At 44.7% G+C, this 23348-nt stretch overlaps 1 protein-coding gene across 1 annotated transcript in view; it reads left to right on the forward strand.

Annotated features, from left to right (window-relative positions):
- Nucleotides 1–23348, forward strand: part of PCNX2 (pecanex homolog 2 (Drosophila)) — a 294055-nt gene that overhangs the window by 44035 nt on the left and 226672 nt on the right. Inside the window, 4 exon segments of the mRNA XM_021074292.1 lie at nucleotides 222–369; nucleotides 507–652; nucleotides 3381–3474; nucleotides 18970–19105. Coding sequence (XP_020929951.1) covers nucleotides 222–369; nucleotides 507–652; nucleotides 3381–3474; nucleotides 18970–19105 — 524 coding nt within the window.

The following is a 23348-nucleotide window of genomic DNA, read 5'->3' on the forward strand; positions in this document are numbered from 1 at the left end:
TTGTAGATGTCTAAATAACATATCTCCAACATACATGTACTTTAAAAAATATTTAGGTATTTTCATAATTAGTAAAATCAAAATTATTTAAGCACATTCTGAATTCATGGGAGCTGGTTAGATTATCTATTCTGGCTTCAGTTTTGGAAAGTTAATTCTAAGTATTTTCACATTAATTTCTTACTTAATATTATGTTAACACATAAAGCCATGTTTTTCAGATAACTATTCCCAGGAGAAAAAGGAGGAAATCCTGGAAAGTGAGAAACCCAGTGGATGCTATGCCAGGCAAGGGAAACCAGACATGCAAAGTCAAGACCATACCAGCACCAGCCCTGGACTCACTGAGCCCACCAAGATCCCAACCTTGTAAGGACAACTTTCTTATTTAGCTTCATGTTGGTATAGATGGTGAAAAACCTCATTTAACCGGCTCCTTCTTCAAATGCTTTGTTAAGGATAAGGACGAATTCTGAATCATTTTTGAAACTTTTATTTATATTAAGTTTCCAGGGCAATAGACAAAGGCAGATAATCTACAGGGTCACTTCCCAACAAGATAGTTCTGTGTTGCAAGTCATCAGTGGGCCTGAAACATCTGTGCAAGATGAGATGTCTGTGGACGCCATGCATGTCTTCATTGATGAACACGGTAAGCGATGAAGGAGAGGAGGGAAAGCCAGCAGATTTCTCAAGTCCCATGAGGTCTCTTGGCCTGAGGACAAGTTTACCCCGTACCTGAAAGTGGAACGGTCCTATGAAACCTTTCCTAAACTGAAATGATGCAAAGCGAAGAAGCAGTTACCTAAGGATGCAGAAATTAAATCAATAGAAGACACGAATGCTCCTTGACAGTTCAAAGCTGTGGTGGCTCAATGCGGAGATGCTGGGTGTTGGTCCCAGGGAGGGGGGGCTTGGCAGTGCTGCTTTCACGTCTGGGATGTGCACTGGCTCGCTAACTGCTGGACACATGCTGAGTGCTCTTTTTCACTGCGAGCTTTTAGAAACAAAAAGCTTTTTCAGATTTCTTTCATTAGCAAAAACAGGTACTAATGTAGATCTTCCCTAAAAGTGAAGTGGTGTAAAACAAACTTTGGAAAAGTGAAGGATAACTGTACTAGACTTTGGAACAGGAAGACTTAGATCTGATTGCTCACACATAAGGTTCTTAAAACAGGGTGTGTGCCCTCCTGCTTCAGAACCTTTGCACATTCCGGGTCCCTATGCTCACGTTGTGATAGTTAATCTTTCAGATGGCAATTCTAAAGAAAATTCTGCAGGAAAACCTTTCCTGGATTTTCTAGGCTTAATCAAATTCCTGTACTTTTGCTCTTAACATCCCAGCCTTTTCCTTCTTTGAGACTATTACAGCCTCTGTTTTTGACCTATAATAATTTGACTAATGACATTTCCCTGCCACAGCTGTAAGCTTCGGGAAAGTAATGCCCAGCATCTAATAAATATTTATTGGGTATAGGTTGAAAATCTGACCTCGATATATTTTTAATGCCACGTTATAAAAAATATTTAAAGTAATAGGAAGGAAGGAAGACAGTTTTTCTAGGGTGGGTCTTGGATTAAATCCCTCAATTAATAATTGTTATCCTACTCCCCAAAGGATCCTGGTTTGGATAATGAATTATGTTACCTTATCTAGGAGTTCCCTTCATGGCTCAGTGGTTAGCAAACCTGACTAGGATCCATGAGGATGGGGTTCGATCTCTGGCCTCGCTCAGTGGGTTAAGGATCCGGCATTGCTATGAGCTGTGGTGTAGGTCGCAGATGTGGCTCGGATCTGGCATTGGTGTAGGTGGGCAGCTACAGCTCCGATTTGACCCATAGCCTGGGAACCTCCATATGCTGTGGGTGCTGTCCTAAAAAAAAGCAAAAAAAAAAAAATTAAAAAAAATTAAGTGATATCTATAGATATTAATACTAATAAATTAATATCTCTCTTATCTATAGATTGGTATTTTATAATCTGAAGTGCTTTTGCATCTTCAGAAACACAAAGGGACTTTTACATTATAAAAAACAACATTAGCACTTCTGTCAACGCCTCCAGAGGGGCTGTGGTTGTCCTGGTTGGTGTTTCTCTTGGTGGGACAGCCTTCACCTTGCGGTCCAGCACTGTGGACAGCGGCGTTGCAGCTGCTCATAATGGACAAGGTTAATTATGCTCCCGTGTCCCCTGAAGAAAGTCTAAAGCCTCTTCTGGGGAGAGACCGTTTACGTTTACAGAGTGAACTGATTTTCACACCTCAATACTCTGAGACACCTTAGCAGACTAATTTAACTCCACAAATTAATTCTATCTCTTGCTTTTCCTCATTACCAGGCTGACACACCAGTCAGCAGCTATGCCACTGCTCATCTGCAAATTCAAAGGTAGGGATGGCCTCAGGTGGTCCACCAGTCAAGACCACATACTTAACAAGCTTCTTTTTACACGTGATATAAAAAAACCACCAAAACCGAGTTAAGGCATACACAGGTAATCCTGACACATGAAAAGAACACACAAAAAAATGTGTCGAAAAGAATGTATAGAAGGGAATTAGAGATGGTACAAATTAATTGATCAAAAGCCATTAAGTCATAAGTACCTGAGTCATATGATATCACTTATATGTGGAATCTAAAAACACTGAGCGTATTTACAAAATAGAGACTCACAGACATAGAAAACAAACTTACGGTCACCAAAGGGGAAAGCGGGGGAGGGCTAAATTGGGAATTTGGGATTAAGAGATACACATTACTGTATATAAAATAGATAAACAACAAGGACCTACTGTATAGCACAGGGAACTATATTCAATATCTCATAATGATCTGAAATGGAAAAGAATCTGTAAAAGAATATACATGTATAACTGAATTATTTTGCTGTACATCTGAAACATAGTAAATCAGCTATACTTCCATTAAAAAGAAGTAACTCAGTCAGGCTTGTCTAAGCACATTCTGAGAGAAGTATGTCAGATTTTCTTAGGTTACACGTTCTACAGAGAAATACAAAGAAGGGACCTGGATTCTTTTTTTTTTTTTGTCTTTTTGCCATTTCTTGGGCCGCTCCTGCGGCATGTGGAGGTTCCCAGGCTAGGGGTCCAATCGGAGCTGTAGCCACCGGACTACACCAGAGCCACAGCAACATGGGATCCGAGCCGCGTCTACCCACTGAGCAAGGGCAGGGACCGAACCCGCAACCTCATGGTTCCTAGTCAGATTCGTTAACCACTGCGCCACGACGGGAACTCCCTGGATTCTTAACAAGTATTAAAATCATCCAGAATGAGCACCTTCTAATTTAAAAAATGTAAAAGCTTAAATGATCATATACAAATAATTGTGTGATATTTTCTGCTGAAATTTTGCAGGAGAAATTAAGTCCTGTTATTTAAAGTCCGGAAATCAGAAAGAAGGTCCTTTCCAGCATCAGCCATCAAATTATGACGGCTTCTCTCATGCTCGGTAAGTGGAGCTTGTTTGCAGGTTTGGGAGGTGTCGCGTGGCTGGGGGCCGTGTGATTTACCCTGACTGTAAATGAAGTGAGGATCCTGGTGTAGCTTGAATGTGCTAATCCCTTTGTACGTGTCAGAGCATGTAGGTTTTGTGTGAAAGAAAAAGAACATTGGATATTGTAGAATAATTGAAAATAAATGGAACTGTTTTTGTAGTCGCCACTTCAAAGAATGCATATAACATATAGATATAAGCAGTGATGCAGCTTGAGGTGCATTCTTAAATTTGTCCTGGAGCAGAATAGAGATGTAGTCAGTTCTCATCTGCACTGATGAGGTGAGCTCTTTTGTAGATAGATGGTCTAAACATCTTTTCTATTCTCCTAAAGCATTGAGTTATTTTCTTTTTTCTTTTTTTTTTTTTTTGGCTGCACTTGCACCGTATGGAAGTTCCCAGGCTAGGGGTCCAGTCAGTGCCACAACCACAGCAACACCAGATCCGAGCTGCATCTTTGACCTATGTCGAAGCTTGAGGCACCTCGGGACCTTTAGCGAGGCCGGGGATTGAACCTGAATCACCGTGGTTACTAGTCGGGGGTCTTAACTGACTGAGCCACAACAGGAACTCCTTGAGTAACTTTCTTTTTCTTTTTCGTCTTTTTTTCAGCCATATGGAAGTTCCTAGGCTAGGGGTTGAATTGGAACTATAGCTTTTGGTCTACGCCACAGCCACATGGGATCTGAGCCATGTCTTCAGCCTATACCACAGCTCATGGCAATGCCAGATCTTTAAACTACTGAATGGGGCCAGGGATTGAACCCAAGTCCTCATGGATACTAGTCGGGTTCGTTTCTGCTGAGCCACAATGGGAACTCCCTGAGTAACTTACTTAATTACATTAATTAAGTTGGCGTCGAGAATATGTGTGGATTTATGGTGGCTTTGGGCAAGTTGTAAATCTTGTCAATAAAGAACCCAATTCACCCTTCATTCTGGACTTCATGATTCCTTGAGGGTCATCCATATAGACACGCCTCAGTAGCTTGCTCTGAGTGAGGGAATAAATTTTGTGAGTACATTTCTTGGAATTGTGTGCATATTTGAGGCTTTATGGAAGACTTTGTGGTGTAGCTGAAATACCTTAGGCTTCATGCCTGAAGGGTGTAGAGAGTTACAGGAATCTCAGGTCCAGATGCTATGGGTCAGTGTTCTCTTCCTAAGCTCAAATTTTCCTGACCAGGTGTGCATGGGATGTTCAAGGGAGAGCCTCAAGTGTGCTCAGAACAAAGTCTGTCCTTGTCCCTGCACTCTGGCCTCCAGGTGGGACTCAGGTGTGTGCCAGCCTTTTGTGGTGTTCTCTTGCAGCTCCTGGGGCTCCTCACCTGCTCAGGAGCGTTGGTGGCAGCTGTCATGGTGGATCCCTGCCACCCAGCCGCACCTGGGGCCCCGACCCTGAAGCAGCCTGCTTGCGTCCAGAGCCTGTGCTGCGGGGAAACCAGTGTTAGTCTCCATCACATCATGACTCCTGCTCTTCCTCTGCCTCCCTCGGGCACCCACATCACATGCCAATCAAACCAGCCAGAATGAAACTCTCCTGGTCCAGCCAGAAAATGTGCCCTGCACTCACACTCAAGGGGCAGCCCATGGAACAGAGGTCTGATATCCCCATCTCAGCTCTGGCCTCCAGGACATTTTGTTGCAGTGGTTTGACAAGTGCAGTCATCCAAGATAGAAGCTTTGCTTCAGACAAAATCAATATTTACATCTGAACCCAGCTGGGAAAGCTGTCCTATACTTCTGCAATCCTCACTGGAAAGCGATCATGTTTTTAAACAGATCCAAGCCTCTTATTCTATCCCCACATAAATTTACAAGGCTTTTAAATTCTGATTTTCCGGGATAAACATACTTCACCTTTCCCCTAGGAAAGCACTTTAACTGCTTTTGTGGGTAATGCCAGCTAGACTGAGGCCACATAAACAGAAGCTTAAAGAACTAAAAATAGTTCTCTGGTGGCTCAGTGGGATAAAGCATCTGGCGTTGTCACTGCTGTGGCTTGGGTTCCATCCCTACCGTGGGTGCTGCCAAAAGAACCCCACCCCAAACAAAAAGCAAAACTAAAAATACACAGTATGCAGATAAGGATTAAAGAGCGTGCCTGTAAGGTTTTCAATAAGCCCCACTTCTTCAGACCATGCCTAACCACGCGACACCCGTTAACTCCCTTTCTTCTCTTACTTTCTCTCTCTGTATTAAATTTCCCCCAGTTCTTGCTTTCTTTGGTTTCCTCTGCATTTCCTTTCCATCTTAGAGCTTTTTTCTGTGTCTCCCTCATTTTGAGGCCTGCCTGAGCCAAGCTTTGCCGTGGTGCATTTCCTCTTGGTAAGAGAGCTTTTGGTGAGGGTAGATTCCTGCACTGCTGGGGTGCTGGTGGATACTGAATGTGTCTGTGCTGGGCATTCCTGACAGGCCCTGTGATTGCATGGGGAGTCTCAGAATGTCAGGCTTCTCCTGGATCTGCCTGTTCATGAACACAGAATGGTTAGGCCCTTTCTGTCACACACGGGAGAAATCCGAGTCAAACAGGCTTCACTGACATGGGAATTGGGGCCATGTCACTGAGCCCTGGGTGGATGGCTTCAGCATGTGGTTTATCTCTCACCATCACTCTCCCATTCCTCTGGGGGTTTTTTGGTTTGTTTTTGTCTTTTTAGAGCCACACCTGCAGCATATGAAAATTCCCAGGCTAGGGGTTGAATCAGAGCGGCAGCTGCCCACCTACATCACAGCCACAGCAACGCCAGGTCCTTAACCCACTGAGCAAGGACAGGGATCAAACCCACAACCTCATGGTGCTAGTCGGATTCATAATCCACTGAGCCACAATGAGAACCCCGCCATTCCTCCGTTTTGACACCGCTCTCAAACACTTCACCCTGATGGTCAAAAGATGCTTGTAGCGGTACCACTGCTTATGTCTTCGGTTCCAATGGGAATAACATGCTTCTTCCCCAGAAACCCCAGTGTAAGTCTCTCTGTGTTACTCCTTCCGTCTGACTGGGCCCTGACTGGGCCACGAGCCCTGAGCATCATCAAAGCAAGAACTTGTGGGCTCCCTCTGAGAATGTATAGGCATGGCTCTTCAGAGGGAAATTTGGGTAGGGTGGGTGGATACTGGGCAGCAAAAATCAGCAGTGATCCCCGAGGGTGCTCCTTCTGATAAAATTGCAATTTAATGAATTCCCGTGCTTCTTTAAAAGAGAATACTCATCAGGTTTTTATAAAAGCAACTTTTGGAGTTCCCTGGTGGCTCAGCAGGTTAAGGCTCCAGCATTGTCATAGAAACGGCCTGGTCACTGCTGTGGTGTGGGTTCAATCGTTGGCCCAGGAACTTCCACGTGCCCCGGGAGAGGCCAAAAAAGAAAAAATGAAAAGGAAAAAAAAAAAGGAAATAAAAGCAACTGCCCCTTAAAGAAATGTCCTTAGTTGTCTCATTTCTTGTATGTGAACATTCTGATGGACAAGCTCTGGGCCCACCAGCCTCACAGGCTAAGTTCTAAGTCTCTGACCCCCTGCTCTTTCCCAAGGTAGTTCCACAGGATGTTGGTCTTAAGAGCTCTACCAAAGGAAGTCATGCAGCCATGCATGCCTTCTCTTTCTTCTGCTTAAAATAATACCTGTGTTTGCTCTTATATGTGTAGACTCTTCTCTGAGAACATCCATGTCCTCGATGCTGTCTCCTCTTTGAAATAAGTTGGTCCTTGGGAGTTCCTGTCATGGCACAGTGGAAACGAATCCGACTAGGAACCATGAGGTTGCGGGTTCGATCCCTGGTCTCGCTCAGTGGGTTAAAGATCCGGTGTTGCTATGAGCTGTGGTGTAGGTTGAAGATGTGGCTCGGATCTGGCATTGCTGTGGCTGTGGCTGTGGCTGTGGCCAGCAGCGGTAGCTCCGATTAGACCCCTAGCCTGGGACCCTCCATATGCCGTGGGTGTGGCCCTAAAAAGACAAAGAGACAAAAAAAAAAAAAAAAAAAAAAAAGGAAGTTGGTCCTTGAGAGGGGACTTTGGTGTGGAGTGTTATAGCCACTCAGCAACCCATTTGGGCATAAGGGATGTATGGAGTTTCCTGTTGGATGCTCAAGCCCAAATCTCTAGTCACTTTGTGAAATGAGAGCCTTGAAGCTGTTCCCTACGCAGCTCTGGAAGAGAAGAGAAGTTATGGGGCTGCCATCTGTTTAATTCATGCTCGGGAAAAATGGCTCAGTCCTATGCAGAGTCAGTTGACCTTCTAGATTTAAACTGCTGTCTGACAAGCTTATGGTGGCACTTCCAACAAGTCTCAAACTAGCACCCCCCATCCCATGGCCCTCTACTCAGAGGTGTTGAAAGCTGTGCCACCAGCTGTGGGAGACTAATTTCCATGGATTTGAAATAAACCTTGGCTTTCATGGAAGTGTGTGAGGTAATGCGATGGTTTGGATTTTTGTTGGTGTTTTTTTTTTTTTTTTATTTTTTTTTTATTTTTAGGGCCGCATCTGCGGCCTATGGACGTTCCCAGGCTGGGGGTTGAACCAGAGCCACAGCTGCCAGCCCACACCACAGCCACAGCAATGCCAGATCCAAGCCAAGTCTACCATCTACACCACAGCTCATGGCAACGCTGGATACTTAACCCACTGAGCGAGGCCAGGGATGGAACCTGCGTCTTTACAGACACTATGTAGGGTTCTTAACCTACTGAGCCACAACGGAACCTCCTGGTTTGGGTATTTTTGAATTGGTTGTATGTGAGGAAGTGTTGAGGATGAAAGCATGCAAACTGGTTTAATTTAAATATGTTACCCTGCATTAGTGAGTGTGTGTGCGTGTGTGCGTGTGTGTGTGTGTGTGTGTGTGTGTGTGTGTGTGTGTGTGCGTGCGCGCATGTAGAGGAGAGTGTCATCCCTTGTCCCTTTCTCTGGCACCAGAGAGAAAGACTGATGTCAGAGGAGGACACAGCTGAGCAAGTGCAATGACCGGAGGTCATGAATTTGTATCCTGGAAGGACCAGGTCACCCCCCCACGTGCCCCCGTGCGCCTTGCCTCTTTCCATGGGAAACAACCTTGTGTAAAGTCCTGGCCGTGAGGGAAGCTTTTTCCTGTCATTGTTCTGGTGGCAGTAGCCATCACCTATTAAAGAGGCATGAGTGGTAAGCACCACACCAAGTAGTAAATGATCTTATATTATCTGCAGGACAGACTGGAGGTAGGGACATTAGCTCTCTCTGACAGGACAGGAAACTGAGACTGCTTAAGAAACCCGGTCCACCTCAGTAGCTCGTGAGTGGCTAGTGGACACTAAGTCCCACCCCTGCCCCCTCCCCACTGCAGGGGCCACAGCCTCAGTCCCTTGGTGCCCAGGCAGGTGGTGTGATGGGTGAGGCGGGCTCCGGGTGGGTTGCCAGAGGTGCTGGCAGCATTGGAGGGCATCTGTTCCCACCCCAGACAGCTGCTGCATCTCACCTTCCGTGCATCTGTGGGCTCAGGAAGCCTGGGTAACCGGATTTTCCAGTTTTCTCCACAAGGATCTAAAAACACCCATTTATATGTAAAAATCTATTTCATTTCATGTTGTCAGTTTTAATGTTTTTGAAATGCCATAGGTCTCGGATGACATGGTGTGGTTGGCAGGGGGTTGGTGGGTTGAAGAAGCACGGCCCTTATCTGGAGCTCTGAGACCTGTGGGGAGCAGCCCCTCCTGCTAACACAGGTGATAACGGGGTGCCTTCAGAGGCCCCGAGCCCACCCTCCAGCCTCCTTAACAGCCCCATGCCTCAGCCCCCCTCTCCCCGGCGGCCTGCAGAGTCCACCTTCAGCCCTTCTTCCTGTGCGCTTTGCGTGGTAAGGGATTCTCCACTCACATCTACCTTCTGGAATTCTCTTCTTTCAAAGCACGAAGCAGCATCTGTCTTTCCTTATCAGTTCCTCCCGTCACGGGGGTGCTTATCACCCTCTCCTTGGTGCAGGGGACTCTCAGCTCTCCTTCTGGACTCTTCTTGCCTAAAATAAAGTGACCATGGCTCAGGTGTCTTTACAGCCCTCACCTGGCCCTCCGTAGGTAGTAGGTAGATGTTCAGTAAGCAGTGTATCGGATCCCAGTTGGAGTTCCGGACAGTAAACACCAGCTGGGCACGTAGGGGTAGCAAGTAAGAGGCTGAGCAGGAGGGGCAGAGGTGGGCTAGCCAGTGAAGCCTGGTTGAGGAACTAACACTTCGTTCTATTTGCAGCAGGAGTAATTAGGCCTCTTTGCAGAGAGAAACAACCTGGTAAAGGTGGATTATCAAAACAACAGGAGTTCCTATTGTGGCTCGGTGGGTTAAAAACCCGACATCTTTGTGAGGATGCAGGTTTGATCTCTGGCCTTGCTCAGTGGGTTAAAGGATCCAGCATTGGCGTGAACTGCGGTGTAGGTCACAGATGCGGCTTGGATCTGGTGTTGCTGTGGCTGTCGTGTAGGCTGGCAGCTATAGCTTCGATTCAACCCCTAGCCCAGGAATTTCCATATGCTGCAGGTGCGGCTGTAGGAAAAAAAAAAAAAAAAACACAACAACAACCATGGACAACTCCCTCACCTTGTGATGGAGGTGGGGAAGAGCAAGAAGCAATAGTAGTTTGCTTGGTCAGCACATTTGAATATGGAATGTTACCGTCTTCGTTTATAAGTGGGAAAATGGCAAATGACTCTCTTTAACCCTTCTCTGTGGAAATCAAGGTTGAGTCTCAAATAAGAGTCTCCAGTCCTGTGTTCTATTCGACGAGGAGGAAATGATTCTGCCCGTATGAAAGGCAACCATGGTAGAAAATCTGGGGTCTGGACTTTCCTGACGTCAGAGGGGCTGCATCCTGCAGGGTGAACTTGAGTTTTCATCTTGGACTGATCCGGGTTCTGGTTCTTGCACTTCGAGTAACTTTTGGTTTGACATCGAGCAACTTACTTAAACACTGGTTTTTATCATCCGTAAGTGGAAATCATACCAGGAATGAATTCAGTGGGTGGTTTTCAAAGCCGAGTATAGTATTATATACAATGCCCGGGGCAGTCTTGCCACAGGGGACAGGGGTGGTGTGACTGTCTCCAAGCACAAGCAGGAGGACAGTGACTTTATTTAGCAAAAGAGCCAGATTTGGGGCCAAGGGAAGCCTTTCTCCCAGCACTTTAATGAGTCACTTTTTGAGATTTTAAAGTGGTTAAGCACTTTGCATTCTTCCTGTCAACTTGTTTTGTTCCAACATTTTGGCCTCTGTGGCAATTTTAGAGAAGGTACTTTACTGTTATATCCTTGGCTTTTAATGCCATTAAATTTAGAGTCCTCCTACCAGAATCCACATAAACGTTGATTTTGAACTTGGAAGGAGTCCTGGTTGGAGCTCTTTCTAAGCTCTTCGGTCACCGAAGATATTAGAAAAGCAGCCTTTTCCCTATAAGGCGACGTCAGTGGCTGGGATTGTCTCCAACCAGGCCATTAAACCACCGATTCTTATTATTGGCAAGAAAGCCATTCCTCTTCGCCATTGTTAAGCCTAGTTGCCATGTGACAGTTTTATAGCCCTGACCCCCAAGTATGAATAGGGAATTGTTTGCAGTGCGACTTCCATGTCTCTTTGGGGACTCCTGGAGGAAAGCAGGAGAGGAAGCACGTTTCCCTCCTTGGCCCCACCACCATTGTGGGAACCAATACATTTCTCATTAACTGCCAAAGACATATAAGCCGTGTTTTCCGGTGGTACAATAACTGTCGGGAAAACAGGTACCTTTGGTAACATTATCTAATGGAGTTCTGCTTCCCGCAGAAATTAGCATAAAGGAACAAGGGCTTGAATGGCAGAATTTAGAATTGCGACATAAAGAAACGTTGCAGAGGAAAAAATGCGTTACCCAGGATGCAGGATTGATTCAGTAATTCAGTGCCTACCATGATCATATCTGCTGGAAAATTGAACTTGAAGTAGGCTGTCTGCTTAGGATGTGGAAGCTGCCTAAAAGTTGCAGTTTGTTCTCTGTCTAGAGGGTTCCTTGCAGAGTGACTTTTGTTATGTCCCCTGGAGGCCCTGCAATTAGAGCTGGATGGCTTCTGTTCTTTGTTCAGCAACAATTTACGTGTCTTTCGTCTCTAAATTCTTCCATAAATTCTTCCAAGTAACATCGCAGAGCTTTCTCCTGTAAAAGATACATAACCATGCTTCAGTATTTACCCACCTTTTCGAGAGTCCTAAGCGGTCTCATGAAAATGCATAGAAAAGGCCTGTCATCTGCTTTCCAGTGAAATCCAATGGAAAGATCCAGTTTTACGATCTCTTTGAGAATTTATTACTCAGAAGATAGGCATGGTAGTCTATTGAAGGGAGACTCATTCTAGAGCAAATTAGTTGATAGGATTTTTCTTGGCGATCTTTGTATCTCCAGTTTTTTTTTTTTAATTTCAAAAGTATTTATTTATTTATATATGTATTTTTGATTGTGCCCACAGCATACAGAAGTTCCAGGGATCACACCTGAGCCACAGGGATCCTTAACCCAATGTGCCTCCAGGGAACTTCCTAGTTATTGTTTATTGAATGAAAGATTCTTTAAATGCTATAGTGCTTTACAATTTTTGAAATTTTCACACACGTGACTTCATATAATCCCACAATGAGCTTTTCCCTGTACCCCTATATTGCCTCTTCCCCCCTCTGTCTCCCTGCTGGTAATAACTACTTTGTTCTCCAGATCTGTGAACCTCAACTTGTTTAAAAAAGTAGAGAGGATTATGTGGGGAGCCGTCTGTTTATTTATCTGGATTCACTTATTTTTGACTTCCATTTGTGTAGGAATCACAGTAGTAGGAATCGAAACAGAGACTGTTCTGGTTATTGATTAGGCTTATTTTTGAGAGCAACTCTAAACTTCTCAACCCCTTATGAACGATACTCCAAAGGCGGGTTGAGGTGCACTTAATCTTTATTACCTTCTCAGAATTCTTACTCTTTTGTAGATATTATTGTCATTGGCCTCTCTGACCTATGTCTCAATAAAGCCTCCCTTACTTCCTGGGATCAACTCTCAGGAAAGCCCTTTAAAGCCACAGTGCTTAAATCTGTACCTGAGCCCAAAGAAGGTAAACCAGCAGAAAGGTGTAAAAAATAACCACGTCTTCTAGACTACATTCGTCAGAAGAAATAGTGATCCCTAATTTGCACTAGCTGAGCCAGAATATGGGGCACTGATGTTAGTCATTTAGTGCAAAATGTAAGATGTGGTTATTTTTCCCAGTTGGAGATATGCCTAGTTCTGTGTCCCATTCATTCCAGCCTGGGTTGAACATGTCAACTCCGGTGATACACATTTGAGAATATAACTGCCTTACTCCGTTGACATGTGTGATGGTCATGTGTTACTGCTTTAAACTGAAAAGCGTTGGGGAGGTGGGGTTCTCGGTGCCTTTGATCATTCAAAGGTGGAAGTGATCTGGACAAAGCAGGTGACCATCCAGGCATTTGCTTCAGTAGAGTCCTTGCTGTCCATCTTCCTGGGTCCTCTTGCTTTTGTTTTCCAGTTGCGACTATCAGATCCTTTCACTGTCATCCTTACTTTGCTTTCTTAGATGCATTAGAGACATTAAATTTTCACCCAGGCACAGAGTCATAAAGATGCAGGATTTATGGGGTTGACTCTCGAAGGACTTCTGTTCTCCGAGAGGCACCCGTTCTGAATCCCTGAGATTCAGAGGCCCTGCTGCACGGTGGGGTTCTGTTCCTGCGGTCACAGCCCTGACTGCCACATGGTGGCAGTCAGATTCCATGCTGGAGGCCCTGACAAGCTCCCACGCTGCCATTCCCTTTTTCTCGAATGCCCAAATTTTGCTGTCATCTCAGAGTTGTTGGCAGACTTTAAATCAAGAATCCCTGTTCAAATTCGAAATAACAGGTTATAGTTTCCAAAACAGTGCTGCTTTATTTAAATATCCCGCAGACTGAGCACTTTGCCGTGACTTTCATCTGGAGGCTACTCTTCTGGGTGTCTTGTTTTCCTGCCTCCCCTCCTCCCCTGAAGAAGCAGGAAAAACCAGGAAGGACAGGCCGAAAAAGAGAGCCCACTTCCTCAAGCCGATGGGCTCTAAATTTTGAGATGGGAGAAGATGAAAAATTTCGGGAATTTCTTTCATATTGGTGGGAAAATGTAGAAGGACATGTATTTCAATTACTTGTTACTTGTAGACGCTTAGATGAGTGAAGACCTGGGGAGGACAGTATAGTGAAATATTGTCACTGTAAGTTTGAGACCCACGTAAGAACGTGCTTCTGGTCCAGAGTGGATTCCAGCCCCTCGTCTACCTTTATTTCCTTGTAGTGACTGCTCTTTTTTTTTTTTTTTTTTGTGGTTTCCACCATTCACCACGGTTTCTGCTGTTGTTCTGAGCACTATCTCATTTATTTATTTATTTTTGAGCTCTATCTCATTTAAATAAATTTATCTGTGCTATAGCTCTGAACCAAAGTCGTTTACCAGAGATGAACCAGAGAGCAGGAAAATTAAGACCAGATGTGCAAGTACCGCTCTATCATAGATCAAGGGTAATTACTGTGGGTTTGGAATATTTCCATTTCCCTTGCTATTTTGGAGGAGGAACTGTTTCTTCAAACTTAGCACTTTCGCATGCTATTTATGAAGAGGGCGGGAGAGCTCTGGCCTGAAATTAGTAAAACAGAGACTTTTTGGATGGTTATGCTGCTCACAGCCCATATCTAAGAATGAGAGAATAAGTAGCAGATAGTCTGAGAAGAGATGCAAGTTGTGGAAGAGGGTTGGGGATTCTTGGAGGAGGGGTAGGAAGAACCCCGTCTACTGAGTGATGACATTATAGCCACCTAGTTTGTTTGTTTGTTTGTTTGCTTTTAGGGCCACACCTGTGGCATATGGAAGGTTCCAGGCTAGGAATTGAATTGGAGCTGCAGCTGCCGGTCTACACCACAGCCATAGCAACCCAGATCTGAGCTGCATCTGCGACCTGTGCTGCAGCTTGAGGCAATACTGGATCCTTAACCCTTCTGATTTAATTCTTACAACAGAGCCATCATCCCTGTTTTGTAGGTGAGGATTTGAGGTAAGAAAACAACATACTTACAGTCCCATATAGTCAACAGGAGAGCAATAATTCAAACCTCATTATGTTTAATTCTAGGACTCATCCAAAGATTTTGAAAAAAAAAAAAAACAAAAAAACAAAAAACCAAACCCTTGATTTTTACATAGGATTTTTATTTTTCCTTTTTTTTTTTTCTTCTTTGCTTTTAGGGCCACACACATGGCATATGGAAGTTCCCGGGCTAGGGGTCGGATTGGAGCTGCACCTGCCAGCCTATGCCACAGCCATGGCAACACCAGATCCAAGCCACATCGGCGACCTACACCACAGCTCGCAACAATGCCGGATCCTTAACCCACTGAGCGAGGCCAAGGATCAAATCTGCATCTTCATGGATGGTAGTCAGGTTTGTTACCCCTGAGCGACAACAGGAACTCCCTATTTTTCACTTTCTTTTTACAAAAAATTTGGTGGGTGGGGGGGTTGAAATTCCCAGGCCAGGGATTGAACCTGAGCCACAGTGGTGACAGCACTAAAGCCTTAACCTCTAGGCTACCAGGAAACTCCACATAAGATTTTTAAATGGCTTGCACAAGAAAATAATGTTGTCTATTATTGTTTTTATTTTTTGCAATCAGAAACGTGCCAAGTAATATGCAGAAAAGCAAGCCGTGCTGTATGGATCGACCCTTCCTTTGGTACCATGTTTCCTGGCAGGAGGGTTGCTCTGAAATAGCTGTTTGTTACACCTTACGCAAGAGTCCCATTTTAGTTTATTTCAACAGAGGGTGCTATACACTCTAGATTTTCTCACAGAAGGATACGCTACTGTGTCGCCCCTTCCTAGTTACAGTCATCGCTCACATTACCCACAGCGAAGTCAGATTAATCTTTTGGTTTGGGTCAAGTTCTGGCATTTGCTGAGTTTTCATTTTCTCTGAATTTATCTTAACAAGATGCTTTCGATCTTACTGTATTTAGCCATGAAATGACAGAATTACACTCCTCAGAGGTTTCTGTACAAAGCAGAACAGTTTGAACATTGTTTTTATAAATCTAACTTTTTTTTCTCTATCAGTGACAGACATTACTACTATGGACAGGAAGCAAAAGCACCATTGACAGAATAATCATCCAAATAACAGGAGGATAGGATTTTTGTTTTCAAATCCATGTACTTATCCCACTTGACTTGTTTCTTAAACCTGATGTTGATGTATGATGTTTCCTAAGTGGTCCTTTACAAAGAGGCCTTTATTGAATGTATCATCAAATACTCATAAATCATGTCTCAAAAATGTAGAGAAATCTGTGTGTGTGTGCATGAGAATAGCGGCTGTATTTTAAACACTATTCATGAAGAATAAGTATTGCTAGGTTCTTGAGTACAGTAGTAGGGAGTTAGGAAAAAGAAAGATCCAAAAATCTGTCAGAGGGAGTTCCCTGGTGGCCTCTCCATTAAGGATCAAGCTTTGTCACTGCTGAGGCTCAGGTAACTGCTGCAGCCTATGTCTGATCTCTGGCCTGGGAACTTGTGCATGCCAAAAACAAACAGACAGATAAACAAACAGCACCCCTCCAAACTTGTCAGAAACATGAGATTAGAAATCACACAAGTTCCCATCATGGCTCATAGTTCCTGTTGTGGCTCAGCGAGTTAAGAACCTGACTAGTATCCATGAGGATGTGAGTTCGATCCCTGGCCTCATTCACTTGGTTAAGGATCTGGCATTGCCAGAAGATGTGGTGTAGGTCATAGATGTGGCTCAGATCCAGCATTGCTGTGGCTGTGGCATAGGCTGGTGGCTGTGGCTCCAATTAGACCCCCAGATTGGGACCTTCCATAGGCCGAGGATGTGGCCCTATTAAAAAAAAAAAATCACAAGACAGGAGTTCCTGTGTGGCTCAGCCAGTTAAGGACCTGATTTTGTCACCACAGTGGCTCAGGTCACTGCTGTGGCTTGAGTTTGATCCCTGGCCCAGGAACTTCCCCATGCCTTGGGTATGGCCAAAACAACAACAACAACAACAAAAACCAGAAGGCAATGACATAGGGCAGCATCTGAATTCTTTTTTTTGTTTGTTTTTTGTCTCTTTACCTTTTCCTAGGGCCGCTCCCACGGCATATGGAGTTCCCAGGCTAAGGGTCTAATTGGAGCTGTAGCCACCAGTCTACACCAGAGCCACAGCAACGCGGGATCCAAGCCACGTCTGCAACCTACACCACAGCTCATGGCAACGCTGGATCCCTACCCACTGAGCAAGGCCAGGGATTGAACCTGCAACCTCATGGTTCCTAGTCGGATTCATTAACCACTGCGCCACAACGGGAACTCCAGCTTCTGAATTCTTGAGGTAGTTTTGGCTGCAAGTACCTTAAGACCCAAGTTGAAAATGGATGAAACAGTAACAAGGAGTGTTATTTCAGAAACAGGAAGTTTAAGGGTATGATCAACGAAAGGTTGGTTGGTCATCGAGAAACTAGTTTACTTCTGTATCCCAGCTCTGCTGTCCTCAGACTTCCCGTTCATGATGGCAGTGTGGCTGCTGCAGCTCCAAGGTTTTCTTACTCCCATAGCATCCAAAGGCCAGGAGAGAGATGGCCTCTTACTTTGGTCACCTTTTAAGAAGTAGAAAACCTTGCCGGTGAGCTTTCTTATCTGCACCTGACTCCCCTTTGCTCCCCAGTGGCCTCTTAGATTAATGTCATACTCCTGTTCCGAATCCAGAACTGGCCTGTGGGAATGGATTTCCTGTGACGTGTGTAGGAGGACCAGGATTTACACAGGGGCCAGGGAGGGACCTGGTCTTTTCTGAAGCACGCAGTCGTGGATGATTGAATCAAACTGGAGTTCTGTGAGCAGGAATCCTGTTAGAATCGACAATAGAAGAGGCAGCCCCCGTCATGCCCTCAAAGTTAAGGATGCCCTTCTAGAAAAGCAGATGGGGAGGTGGCTTCCTAAGCCCATGGAAAAAAATGCCAGGCTTGAGATTGCTTACAGAGTCCTATTAATTTAAGTGCTGTCAGTCTGTATGCAATTAACGACAAGAAGGCTATTTAGATATAGATCACAACTAGCTTAATCATGTCCTCTTTCACAATTACCTGAGGCATGTCTTTGATCAATGGGGCTGGAGGGGGAGGAGATGCAGGCAGTGGTGGGGGCTGGAGGGGGTAGCAGAAATGTTAGGTCATCACGGTGGCTTCCTGATTGGTGTCTCGGGAATAATCCAGCTCACTGTGGATTGTTTTTACAGAATAGAAAGCTGGAGTCTGTGGCTACCACCTCTCCATCCATTAACTATATGGAAAATTAAAGCTGTCTTCTAGAAAATTTTGGGCATGTCCTTACCTACCCCATGGCACTCTGCAACTCTGGGCAGCCTGAACGATTTGCACGTGTACACGAGGGCCCTTCTGCCCGAAGGTGGCTCCGTGTACACAGTTTTCAGCTTTTACCTGCTCATGTAAGGTTGTAAAGGCTTACCCACGACCTGCATTCAGGTCCCTGGTGTCCTTGTATTGTGTCTAAAAAATAGATGACCTCCCATATCAGCAGCTTTTGGCAGGAAAAAGCTGTGTGCAGGAAAGAGCTCTCTAAGGGACCCCCTTTTTCCTGTCACTAACCTTAACCCAAGCACCACCATGCTGTGCTCATCTCCGGCCCTACCAACCCTTTTACATTCTTTAATCACACAGTACTTTGCCTGACTTGTTGGTTCTTGCATAGATCAAAGAAATAGAAATGAAGAGTAAGTAATGAACAGGTAACCAGATCTCTGCCCTAGCTTCCCAGTCAGTCATCTCCCAAACAAATTGTGTGACCAAATTGCGTGAGCAAGATAACATCTAGGAGTTCCCGCTGGAATGCAGTGGGTTGAGAATTCAACTGCAGTGGCTTGGGTTGCTGCAGAGGTGCAGGTTCGATCCCAGGTCCCCCCTCAGTGGGTTAAAAGGATCTGGCATTGCCACATAGGTGGCAGCTGCTAGTCAGATTCAATCCCTGGCCCGGGATCTTCCACATACTGGGGATGTGGCTGTTAAAAAAAAAAAAAAAAAAAAAAAAAAAAAAAAAAAAAAGATAGCATCTAGAGGAAAATCTTGAAAAGTGACAAGATGCCTCTGCCCCCCCCCCCCACCTCAATGATGTATTGAGGTTACTTCTTTTTTTCCCTTTAGAACTTTCCTGGCTGAGCAGAATCTTTGGAGGTGGTTTTGGGGGACACTGAGTCCGCCATCTCCCCCAGATTGCCGTCATTCTGATGAAAACCACCTTTCCTTTCTGCCAACACTGATCTCTCTCAAGCATTGATTTTTCCAGTACTGAGCAGCAGGACCTGATTGGGCAACACCTGTACTTCCAGGTAACCAAAGCATCTGTTTTTCCCACCCTCAGGGACATCCAGATCAGCTCCTCCAGTACCACGACTTCCGAGAGTCAAGAACCTTCTTCTGGGGACCCTGCAGTCAGTGCTCTTCAGCAACAGCTATTACTGATGGTGACTCGAAGGACGCAGCCAGAAACCCCACGGGTATGTCACAGCATCACAGTTTGTGACTGTTGCAGAAGCAGGGATCTTGCAACCTGTTTCCAGGTTGGATTACCTAACAGAATTAGTCCAGTCTCGTCCTGAATTTTCCGTTACTGTGTGGTAGTCTACAGAACAAATGTGGAAGGAACCCGTTTAGATAACAGATACCCTTCTGTTGATACTAGCAGGATTATTTCTGTCATAGGTGCTCTTCCAAATGCATTAGAGATTCATTTACATGGATCTTCGGTTGCTGGGATGTGCAAGTCCCACAAGAGCTCACTTGGTTTGGATGGCTTTTTTCCCCCATGGTTTGGAAACTATCTGGATTTTTATTCATTTATTATAGCCTTAAATACTAAGCATGCAGAGATTTTTTAAAATGATTTTTATTTTTTCCATTAAAGTTGGTTTACAGTGTTCTGTCAATTTCTACTGTTCAGCAAAGTGACCCAGTCTCTCTCTCTTTCTCTCTCTCTCTCACACACACACACACACACACATTCTCTTTGTCACAGTATCCTCCATCATGTTGCATCATAAGTGACTAGATATAGTTCCCTGTACTATACAGCAGGATCTCATTGCTTATCCACAAAAAATGCAATAGTTTGCATCTATGCAGTCCAAGATTTTGAAAGAGAAGTTCGGCTAGAAGAAAGACTTTATTCTTGGAGCAAATGACATGCTCATCAAGAAGCTTAAAAGATGAAGCCATGCCTTATTTTACTAAGAGATAACCTACTGATATTCATTTGTTTATTCTCTACACCTTTAATGAGACTTCGAGAGCCAGAGGAAAGAATTCAAAGAAAAAATAACAAAGGAGGAAAGACATACATGCAATCATGGACTTAGAGGAACAGATTGCACCAGGGCATTTTGAGGAATGAAGATGGACTTAGAAGAAGTTGTCCCTTAGAAGAAGGGACACTGGGGCCAGACTTTGAAGAAAGGTGGATTTCATTAAGTGCAGATTGAAGGAAGAGGATCAGAGACGGAATACTGGCAAGTTAATGTGACGTTTCTTTATTGTTCTGCCTACCTTGCTCCTGACAACGTTCTGATTTTTTCCTAGAGAATCTCGCCTACAAAAAAAATTAATAGTTTTGTACTTGTTTTCATGATCGCTTAAGCAGACTTTTCCAAAAGATGCTTGATAGTAATTGATACATTGTTATTCAGTTATGCTGTCTTCTTGCAGACCACATGTTGCTCTGGGGTCCTTGTTCCTGCTGAGTGGGTGCGAGTGGGGTGAGGGGGAGGGTATAAGGAGGACTTGAAAAAGCCAGTGATAGGTAATAACCTCAGTGCAGCTTGGAGGAGTTTCAGTGGGACTAAGCATTCGGTGAATTCAGAGTCAGTCTTCTGGGCAGTTTTTTCCCTTTGGTGTCTGTCTTCCTTCCCCCTCCCTTCCAGGACTTCTGGGTGCAGGGGGAAGCTTTCCAACACCCTGGCAGGCAAGTGGAGCTGAGAGGGCACCCCTGCTGGCCGAGCAAAGCTCAGATGCCCGGTATCAGCCTGGTCACCCCATATGTTGGGTGGACCCTGAGGAAGGGGGGCTGCTCCTGCCCATTAGGGTGCAGTGCTGGGGTCTCCGACTCTGCCATTAGCCTCCGGCTCTGAGGACTCTGCCTTCTGCAGCCTTCTCCTCTCCAGCAGCATCTTTGGGTTCACCAGACTTTTCTGTATTTCCATGCTCTCGTGGGCTCAGACCCCAGCTGAGCCCTCCACACTCTGTGCCCTGTGCCCAGCCCCACCCCAGGTGTGGCCAGTCCTCGATCCTAGCACAAGCCTTAGTGCGGGGCGGGGTGGGGGTGGGCTTCAGAATGTGTGTTTTCTCTGAGAGACTTGCCTTTTCCTGAGAGAGGTCTGGAAACTTCAGCTCCCTGTCATCCTCCCCACCCTCCCCAGAACATCAGTGCTGAACCTACAAGGTGGGGAAAGTTGTATAAAAACATTCAGATAGTTTGGGAAGATGCAGATGTCATTGATTCTGTGAGTGACAGAATCGTAGAGAAACAAGGAATTTCACATTGTCAGAGATGCCAGTCCACTGACTTGATCTCAGCAATATCTCAGGAAGAGCAGAAACTCAGAAATAAGTAAATATTCTGTGGATAAACCAGAAAGAGTCATGCCACTCCCTATTTTACATTGAAAATGCTCTAAGTGTCATGATTATGTAAATGAGTATGTGAAAAACCAAATTCATACATAGTGTTTGATTGTTAATTACTTATTACAAATTCACTGATGAATTTGAACTTTTTAAACTTTCCTAGTTTTAAGTGAAATTTTTTTTAAATTTAGGTTTTACTCAGTGTAGATGTAGAGGAAGAAAAATAAAAATTGCTATCCAGGGCTCATATTTAGACTCTCGGTAAATATTTATGAAGATCTCATATTGAAAAAAAAATTTAGTTCTACTGTTTAGTTTTCCAAGTTTAATTGAGATCACCAGGGAATTAAATTAAGTTTTGGCTATAAAATAAAAATTAAGTTGGTTTCCTGCTCATTATCCCACACATATTTGGTGAAGACTTACTGTACCTTCAGACCTATGATAGGAGTGGGGTAAACAGTAGTAAAAAAGTGTCAGCCCCTGCTTGCAAGCAGTTTGACAACTGTCAACGAGTCCAGCTCTGTAGGATGGAGCGTGATCAGGAGAGGATCAGGTGCCGATGCAGAGGAAGCCCCAGGCCAGGATGCAGGAGAGCAGGGAGACTTCCCTGGTGAGGAGAGAACTCAGATGAAATGTGGTGGATGAGTTGAAGTTGGCAGAGAAATAACCTGGGCGTGGCCTGCAGGTGAGAGAGAAAGCAGGTGAGTTTACTGCCTGGAAGGTGGAGGCAGAGGGATCGTTACAACACGATGAGCTGTTTCTTAAATAGTCCAGTAAAACAGCCCTATTCACAATAGCCAGGACATGGATGCAACCTAAATGTCCATGGCCAGGTAAATGGATAATGAAGATGTAGTTCATATATACAATGGAATGCAGTCCTTGTCTATGGAGCATAAAGGAAAAGGATCTCTTTTGAGAGGAAGGTCTACTCTAAACTACAGTTGTAACTATGTCATCATTAAAAGATGCTGCTGTCGTTGACATGACAGCAGGCAGTTTCTGTGAAGCTCTCTTCTGGTGGAGCTGAATTCCAGACACAAGCAGCACTTACAACCTCAACTTGCCTGTATAGGGCCAGCCTGTATCTTGCCTTCACGATGGATCCACCTTCCCTTGAAATGCCTTCTGCATTAATATTCAATAGTCTGAATAACTCCATGCCCTATTGCTGAGTCAGTGAATTCGCATCTGAGAACAGAGGTGGTAGAGTCAGCCTCCTAGGGTGGTCCGAGGCTGGTAATGTCTCCACGTGCTGAGCAGAAACAAAGGTGAATTTCAGTCTGGAAGAACAGAGCTTTAATGTTATCCTCAAGGAAGTCATACCACTAAAGGTACAAGGAACATATGACTAAGTGAAAAGTTATAAAATATCCTACAAAACTTGCTGCCACGAATAAGAACCAGTAAGGTCGACAGGAAGCAGAAACAGACTCTCGATGACCTTAGAAATAGTAATAGTCAGTTGGAGATAAAGTATGTCTAATATGTATAAAGAAGTAAAAGAAGGGATGGAAAATGTTACTGCCTCAGATCTGGCTGCTTGCGGCTTGAAAATGAATACCCAAGAAACAGTTGCTGGTAGGAAGGAAAATCGCTGACAATCAGGATGTTAGCAGTCTGGGGAGATGGTGGACTCTGTGTCCCCCAATGCCATGTCTCAAGATTCTGCTCAGCTATGAATGTTTTTCAACAGAAAAAGGGAAGCGATCTCCCTTAATCACTGAGCTGGGGGCCAGAGTCATCACCATCCGTCACCGAATGCAGTCTTGTCAACTTCTTGTGATCTCTCTTTGGATGTTATCTTGTTCCCACATTTTGTTCCTACAGTTTGTGAGATTACTAAAGGGGAAGCTAAGGAGGTTAATTACTTATTTTTATTTGATCTATGGGAAGAACCACAGTTTAGGCAAGGTACTGTGTGGTCAAATGATTTGACAGGTGTGCTATGGCTGGAAATGAATAGACATGCAGGTGCCTGATTTAAAGTTAGTTACACTGTAGCCTTGCTTAAATGGAAAAGAAAGGGGGTTTCCTACTGAGGGTGGTTTCCTGCAAGGAGCTGCTTAAAAATTTAAGTAAGAAGCAAAAAGCCACATCATCACAGAGCAAGCAGAT

Source organism: Sus scrofa, chromosome 14 (genome assembly GCF_000003025.6).
Source record: "Sus scrofa isolate TJ Tabasco breed Duroc chromosome 14, Sscrofa11.1, whole genome shotgun sequence".
In the NCBI taxonomy this organism is placed as follows: domain Eukaryota; kingdom Metazoa; phylum Chordata; class Mammalia; order Artiodactyla; family Suidae; genus Sus; species Sus scrofa.